The following is an 8795-nucleotide window of genomic DNA, read 5'->3' as shown; positions in this document are numbered from 1 at the left end:
CTAGTGTTAGCACTGTAGACATATTGATTGTTATTCTCTACAGGCATGATAATGAATGAACTATTCAGGGCAATGTGCTAGAGAATCAATGTTGCTCATCTATTGCTCGTCAAGCATAATGCATTTTTTAAAGGAGTTTTTCTTGGTACTCAACTATAAAATGTTTTATTTTACCTTCAATAAAACATTAAAAAGTGGAAATGAAAGAAAGAAAGAATAATTTCATATTTAATTTAAATAAACAGCAGAATTGGGAAGGGCAAAAAGACATTATGTTGAGTAGAGTCAGTTTTGAGTCTTTGCTTCTGATTTGAGGTGGTAGTGAGTTCCAGAGCCTGGGAGGACGGAAGCTGAAAGCAAATGTTAGGGTTGTACATCTCTCAAAAAAAGATGATTTGATACAATTTTTGATGTGTGGGGTGCAAAAACGATTCAAGCACAATTTCATTTGAAAGTGGAAAAAAATTTAATTAGGTTCGACTCAGTGGGATTACAATTCGTTTCAATATGGTCCTGCTCAATTCGAGAGGGTATGATGCAATGACGTTTTAAGTGTCGTTTTATTTACATTTTTCTGAATTTGTCAGTACAGGAATGTAAATGAACCATTTATTTCTCAGATATCTCTGCAATCAAAAAAACAATTCGATATGTATTTTGCTGGATTTCAAATTGTAGTAATTTGAATTAGTTCGATTTGATGTACCGTACTTATGTCTTTTAAATCAAAAATTATTTTCTGATTTTAATTGTTTTTGTTACACCCTGATAGCTGGGATGCCAAGTGTGACTCTTATCTTTTGATACTGCTGTGGCACGGGTGAAAGATGAATAGTAACAAGCAGATATTTTATATATAAATCAATGGTAAACTGGACCCTATCTCAGCTCCGTTTGGGTGCTTTGTGCACCCCACAGTGGTCGCCAGAAAAAACACAGTTGAATAAAACGATAAGTAATGATAGCTAAATGTTGAAATTATTTTTGCAGTTTTCTGAAAAAATTATTTTTAAATTATTCAACGTATACAGTATGACCCAATGAGCACATTAAACATTCTGGCAAACCGCTTGAAGTTTTACATTTGATACTCAACTAAAACTAAATTGACGCACGACAGTAGTATGCCCTTTGTCCTCACCACACTACAATGAATAACAATACCAGTGACATTTTTTGTCAAAATGCCGACTTCGACTGTGCACTACGACTAGATACTTGAAATTCGACTAGTGAACATGTATCACGTTCCACTGAGAGAGTGGTGCACAAGGTCAACTACTGCACCATTTTGTGAGGAAAATAATGTATGAATAATTTATGAAAAATACTTGGAAATACAGTATCAAATAAAATGCAGGAGGCCATTTATTGAGTCTACAGAAATGTCTGACGGGGACAAAGCACCGCCTCGCCAAATTGTAGCGCCATCCTTGACTAGTGCGCCCTCGGCGTTGTCTGTTAGTTGGTGACGACAAAGATTGCACCATATGGACAATATAGGGCAGTATAGGGAGATAGCGAATACATGCTAAAATGGGTTTCCATAGTGGAATTCCAAGACTCTACTCTTGTAACACTCAAACGTTTAGTTTATATATTTGAACGTAAAGACACAATGACAGTCTGATGATGACTATTTTCCTGGCTGTAATGAACTGTTTTTGTTTTTCAACACCTATTTTTACAAACTGTACTGCACTACCCTTGTGACGTCTTTAAATGGAGATATCTAATCTGTGAAGTGTGGCGTGCGACTGGCTCACCAGCACTGCGCGAGCGCGAGGCGTGCGACTCGCTCACCGGCACTGCGCGAGCGCGAGCACGAACACGAGCACGAGCACGAGCTGAGGCTTTCTCTGTGCTGTAACACTGCCAGAGACCAGGAAGTGAAAGTATACGCGTGAGGGTGTGTCTTTCGCTTCCTGGCTATGTTTTATTTTCAATAACACAGTCCTGCTTGGCTAATCGAATGGGCGACTCGGCGAGGACCAAGCGGTGGGAGCAGCTAAAGCGCTGGGCCGGTTCCTGTACCGACAAAGCGTCGGCCTTGCCCCGGCGGAGATGGCGAGGCGATGCCTTGGAAAGAGGAAGCGAGGAGCCGGAGGCCGACCTGCAGGACCCGCCGACCGGGCAGCCCATTTTAAGAGGCGATGAAAGCAGCCCACTTCTCAAGAGACGGTGAGTAAAACCTCTTTGGAGAACAATTGAACACAACTTCACAGCTAGCTGCTCTGCTTGCTAGCTTCGCTCCAAGATCTCTAAGTGAATGGGAAGAGGACCTGTGTGGGTGGGTGGACTACAAATGCACTACATCAAGTTCCCTTTTAGCTTTATTACTGTACAGTACCCCGTGCATTAAAGCCATTTACGGTCAAAGTGACGGGTGTGCGAATTCGGAAGGCCCTTGATATTTGTCCGAGCTGTTGGTGATGGGCACATTGAAGCCTTGCTCCACATTTGGCAAGCTGAATAGAAACTGTGTTGTATTGTGTTGCTGTTGCTCACCGGACACCTGCTGGAATTTACACATCATTGCGTTGCAGCCAACTCACGTACAACATTATTGATTATTTATGTTTCTATTGTATGTTTCCTTAATCCAGTTTTAAAATGTCTTTGAAATATGCAATTGATAGTTACGTGTCATAATGTGAAAATCACAGTGAAAGTGTTGCTCATAGTTTTAAAACATTTATTTTTACTGACGCGTTTTTATAAAAACAAAAACATTTCAGTGTTTTGGAAGTCTGAATTCCTTTTTTTCAAAACCAATTTCTCTAGCTTTGGAAAAGACTTTTCCACAATAATTGCCCCCTCCCCCCTTCCCATTCATCCTCCCCCTTATACATGTTATGTCTTGTGACTTGTTGTAACTGTCATATGCTTATTCATGTGCTAGGGTCTTTTTTTAATCCTGGACTTAAATTATCCTCGGAAGAGGATAGTTTGAGCGTGTTTCCCCCCCTCCCTACCCAGCGTTTTTCCTTTCTGAATTCTGATTGTAATTTCCCCATTGCGGGACAAATAAAGGATATCTTAATTGAAGAGTCGGGTGTGCCTAAAAACAGTGGAGAAAACAAAGGTGGTTCATATATTTACATTAAATATTAAGGAATTAAATATACGTATAGGGTGGCCCGGTAATCCAGTGGTTAACACGTCAACCTCACAGTGTTGAGGTACCGTGTTCATTTCCAGCTCCGGCCTCCCTGTGTGGAGTTTGTATGTTCTCCCCGGGCCTGCGTGGGTTTTCTCCGAGTACTCCGGTTTCCGCCCACATTCCTAAAACATGCATGGGAGGCTGTTTGATCACTCTAAATTGTCCCTAGGTGTGAGTGCGGATGCTTGTTTGTCTCTGTGTGCCCTGGGATTGGCTGGCAACCAGGGTTTCCCCCGCCTACTGCCCGAAGACAACTAGGGTAGGCTCCAGCACCCCGTCCCCTCCGACCCTTGTGAGGATAAGCGGATTGGGAAATGGATGAATGGATTCATGAATCAAATATACTTTACATTTTCTATGCAAACCTGACTGTTCAGCAAAACATGGAATGACTCATAGAATTCAGAATTGTCTGATGTTCAAAACCGAAATAGGCTCATAAAAACAATATTAATATATGCAGTAATAAGGTGTAGAAAAATGGTAGTGTTTCCGGGAACCGACCGACCGAGGATTTCTATGTCGAAAAAAAACTATGGTCAGCATTTTTTTTTCAAACAACCCTCTACATGTTTGTGTAGAGGGTTTACATCGGTGCAAACTCTCGCGATATTCAAGTTGAGCGCGTGCGTCGTTTGCCCTGTCGTTTGTCGTTTAAACCGCATTTTCTGTGTTACAGTTGCATGCTCGCACCGTAATGTTAAGAAAATAGCATCCATTGATGTATCGAAAAAATCAGCAAACTATTTGATGAACACCACGGCCGAATAAACACCGAGGGCGGAGGACGACATCGGCGGAGGCGGCGGTGCGCCCCCAAGTCCGGAGCGGGGAGAAAACTAAAGAAGTGTCGGCAGCGCCAGCCACGGAGCGGCGGGTTCAATGTCTTCTTGTTTTATGTTTTATGGTTATTTTGTTTAAATTTTTGATGGAAAAAAAAAAAAAAAATTTAAATTGTCCGACCTACCGACCCTATGCTGAAATGTCATGTTACCGGAAACACACTATCTTTTTTTGTTTGGCCTAATTTTACAGTTTACCCCCAGCGAGTCCCAGGGCTCAGGGACTCGCTGATCAGAAAAGTATGAGTCCCATTATGCATTTAGAGAGTCCTAAATTTTGAATTCTGAAATGGCCTACTTATTTAATTGCATATGACAACAACATATACATACAATTATAAACAAATGCTGCAAATTTTTAATTCATTCAATCGCAGGCCTGAGGATTTCGGAAATTCACGGTAACCGTTTTTCGGTTCCGTCAGATTACCCAAATGGGAAACCATGGTAACTGATTTTGGGTTCCGTAAACGTTTTTATTTTTTCCCGAACTCATTTTTTTATGTTCACTGATATTCATAATAAAGAATTCTGATTATGCTCAAAAGTATAATGTTTCAAGGGTAAATATTTGAAAACTATCCATGAACAATGAACATTACATCAGCAGCCGTGTACTCCAGGTTAATTCAAAAAAAGAAATGGATCACAATGTGGTCAAGTCAAGTCAACAGTATTTATAGAGCACTTTCAAACAGCCATCGCTGCATACAAAGTGCTGTCCATGGAGCGATGTAACATACACAATAGACAGTAAGACGAATCGGTAATAAAGGCGGTAGAAAGCACCAAGCAGTAAAATCAAGAACAAATCTTAAGTCATGCTGAGTCGAACGCCAAAGAATACAAGTGAGTTTTGAGGAGGGCTTTAAAGATGGGCAGCGAGGAGGCTTGCCGAATGTTCAGTGGGAGGTCATTCCAGAGAGAGGGACCAGCAACAGAAAAGGCTCGATCCCCTCTGAGCCTCAGTTTAGTTCTTGGTACTTCTAACAAAGTCTAGTCCACAGACCTGAGGTGCCGGTGTGTAGGGGCGGATGAGCTCAGAGAGGTAAGGTGGCGCGGGATTATTCAGAGATTTGAAAACAAAGAGGAGGATCTTGAAAATAACTCTAAAATGAATGGGGAGCCAGTGAAGGGATGCCAGAGTAGGAGTTATATGCTCCCTCTTACGAGTACCAGTCAAGAGGTCAGCAGCGGCATTCTGGACCAGCTGAAGGCGCTTAATGGAGGACTAGCTGACTCCAAAGTACAGGGCATTGCAGTAATCGAGCTGGGATGAGACAAAGGCATGAATTACTGTCTCAAAGTGTTCATGTGAGAGGAGAGGTTTTATTTTGGCCAGCTGTCTAAGGTGAAAGAAGCTGGATTTAACAACGGCACCAATTTGCCGATCGAGTTTGAAATCACTGTCCAGTTTAAGGCCCAAGTTTGAGACCGTTGATTTCAGATAAGGAGACAGGGGGCCCAAGTCTACAGGATGGAATGTACAAGCGCCACTGGGACCAAACAATGTCTGTCTTCTTTTCGTTGAATTTCAAGAAATTTAGTGCCATCCAGGTTTTGATTTCTTCCAGACAGGATAGGAGTGGCCTCAATGAGAAGTTGTCTTTCTTGCTCAGTGGGACATAGATCTGGCAGTCATCTGCATAGCAGTGGAAGGGAATACCATTTTTCCTTAAGATGGAACCCAATGGGAGCAGATACAGCGAGAACAGCAGAGGCCCCAGAATTGAGCCCTGTGGAACACCACATGACAGGGGAGCAGTGCGTGACTCAGAGCAGCCAAGGCTGACACAAAAGGTCCTGTGAGCTAGATAGGACCTAAACCACTCAAGAGTACTGCCGCCAATGCCCACCAAGTGCTGCAAACGAGTCAGTAGAATACTGTGATCCACTGTATCAAATGCTGCAGTTAAATCAAATAAAACCAGACACACGTGGTCTCCAGAGTCATTTGCCAGGAGGATGTCATTAGAAACACGTAAATCAGATTATTTTTTCCAATCTCACACTGCAAAGATTAATTTACTGGTCAGTATTGATGTGGCTTGACATCCTCTTCCCAAGACAATGCATGTGTAATCTACTATCAATTTGACCAAAGAATCTTAACACACATCATTAGTTCTACCAACAGTTAACATTAGCATTACTACACCTTGTGACGAATGTTTTATTCCTAAAGTTACCATGCTACAACCAGACTTTCAGATGTACTGTCCCTCGTATGAGGGGTGGGCTGGACTCTTGCACTGCTAACCGTCTTGTCCTGCTCCTTGTCTTCCTCACCGCCTCTCTCGTCTGATGTCTACAATGCGAAAATACAAAACCACAAATTTCAATGGCCATCCATCTACACAGCACTTTGCACAGATTTTATCAATTAAAATATCCTTTATTTGTCCCACACTGGGGAAATTTACAAGCATCATTTAACCCCTCCTCCCCACTAAATAAGCAAATGCAAAATGTTGAACAAGACTAATGTGGTGAGAGTGAGGGAAATAACTTTTTGATCCCCTGCAGAATTTGCAAACGTGTTCACTTTCAATTAAATAAACGTCTCGTTTTTGGGTGGTTAATTGATTATGATAATGTACAAAATGTCTGTGAAAAATGCATGGGAAAAAAGTGATCCATTTTATTGTATGAACAGAAAAAACCCACATTTTATCTTCACTAGGGTTGCGGATGTGTTCGAGCCTATCCCTGCTGACTGTGTGGTCGTAGGCGGGGTACACAATCTAAACTAAGATTAAGATATCCTTTATTTGTCCCGCAATGGGGAAATTACAATCAGAATTACTCGCCGGTCAAGAGTATACAAGATGTAAAATGTTGTGCATTTTATTGGATAAAATAATTATTTGATCCTGAAAAACTCTGGCATTTGTCCATGTGTTAGACCAGGGGTGCCCATTAGGTAGATCCTGATCTACTGGTAGATCTAAGACAGGTCCCAAGTACCGTATTTTCACGACTATTCGACGCATCGTACTAATGGCCGCAGTCTCATTAATGCGTGACATTTCTGTATTTTACACATACACAGGACGCATCGTACGAATAGCCGCAGTTTTACAGTGGTAAAACATACGCCAGCTTAAACATACGGCATGCATGCGCGCACTCAAACACGTTAGCTTGAAGCATGCGGTAGCATGCCAAGACATACAGATAAGATAAAAACACGTTTTTAAAAAGGCAACGAAAGCAGAACTGAGTTCGGGTGTATTTTATTTAGCCATCGTACAATGTTCTCATGTTTTCGATCAATCATCACCCAGAAATCCATCAAAGTCCTCATCCTCTGTATCAGAAGCAGAGGACTGCACATCTCAGTTGTCATTGAATGCATCACATGCTAGTGTGAGTTGCTACGCATTGCCGAGCGGAAAGAAGGAGTAGCAACAGCAAAGTCAACATTTCTCTCGTGTGAAGCTTTCCCACATTTGAAAGTAAAGAACAGAGCGAAACATGGTGGCAGCGCGTGTGTGTGTAGAAAGAATTGAACAATTGTGCAAGTACCGTAATCCATCAAAAACGCCGCGTTCCCTCTCGTTGTTGCGTATTGTGGCGTAACTCGCCCAGCGCTGCCTCTCACTCTTTGTAAAGTTGTGTTTGCCATCGATCATTGTTCCCATGCTGTTCGCAACTTTACTTTGAACGCCCGGTTGATGCCAATGTCCAGCGGTTGGAGTTCTTTAGTCAAGCCTCCGGGAATAACGGCAAGCTCAGAGTTCATTTGCTTGACTTGATTTTTCACCGCTGCTGTGAGATGGTCACGCATGCCAAAAGCATAACCGGTGGCTTTAAGTTTTAACTGAGCTTCGTAGGCATGTCTCTTTGTCGAATTTATTTTCAGGGGTTCTTAGAAACCAAAACCGGAGTTGTTTTGCAACAATGCACATTGCCACACGCTATACAAGTGTTGGTACTGGCTTGAGGCGTCCACTTACACGCCCACCCTTCACCATTGGCGGACTAGCTTGTATGTCCTCTCTCTCCCTCTCTCTCTCTCTCTCTCCCTCTCCATATATGTATATATACACGCCCACCCTTCCCTGATTGGCCGACTTCTTTCACAGTCACTTCCGCCTTTTCTCTATATAAACAGCGTGTCGGCTGTCAGTCAGATTTTGGAACTCAGCGCATATAAAGGACGCTCCGCACCATAAGGCGTCCTGTCCATTTTGGAGAAAATTTAAGACTTTTAATGGCGCCTTATAGTCGTGAAAATACGGTAGATCCGAGGAGTGTCGAGAAGAAAAAAAACAAACAACCATTTGTGTGTCTTTGTGCATGTTAGTAATATATTTTTGTGTTAATATAAACTGCACACTAATCAGTCTCATTTTCACAAAAAAAAAAGTTTAAAAAATAAAATAAAGCAGGTAAATCTTAAATTTGTGTGTGTGTGCGTGCGCGCGCCGGTAAGGGTAGATCCCGTGAGGTTAGTTGATCAAAAAGTAGATCTTCGATCCAAAAAGTTTGGGCACCCCTGTGTTAGACAATCAACTACCGGTACTTACCAAGACATCTGATTCCAACCCTTTACAAGTACACATAAAGCTCAACCGTTCCAATTCCATGCGGGTAGATTTTACACAGAATACAGACGCATGTCAAAGCCAGGGAGAGGGCAGGCAGCTAGTGTTTTCTTTTCAAATCTTGCCAACATCTGTCACGCATTACAGGGTAGAGAAGTTCAATCAAAACAGCAACAATGTGCCAATGAAGTAATCAGGAACTAAGATGCATTGTTTTGGAAAATGTGTGTAAATACGGTT

The 8795-nt window shown here is 42.1% G+C and overlaps 1 protein-coding gene across 5 annotated transcripts in view; it reads left to right on the top strand.

The window, feature by feature from the left end:
- The first annotated feature begins 1816 nt into the window (after positions 1–1816).
- ppp1r12c (protein phosphatase 1, regulatory subunit 12C) overlaps positions 1817–8795 on the top strand; it is a 45037-nt gene continuing 38058 nt past the window's right edge. For all 5 annotated transcript variants that reach the window (XM_052083862.1, XM_052083858.1, XM_052083859.1 and 2 more), the window contains exon 1: positions 1817–2181. In XM_052083862.1, coding sequence (XP_051939822.1) covers positions 1973–2181 — 209 coding nt within the window. In that variant the 5' untranslated portion in view covers positions 1817–1972. The remainder of the gene's footprint in view (positions 2182–8795) is intronic.

This window comes from Hippocampus zosterae, chromosome 13, assembly GCF_025434085.1.
Source record: "Hippocampus zosterae strain Florida chromosome 13, ASM2543408v3, whole genome shotgun sequence".
Classification (NCBI taxonomy): domain Eukaryota; kingdom Metazoa; phylum Chordata; class Actinopteri; order Syngnathiformes; family Syngnathidae; genus Hippocampus; species Hippocampus zosterae.
Note: the sequence above shows the minus strand (reverse complement) of the source record. Positions and strands in the feature narration are given on the sequence as shown.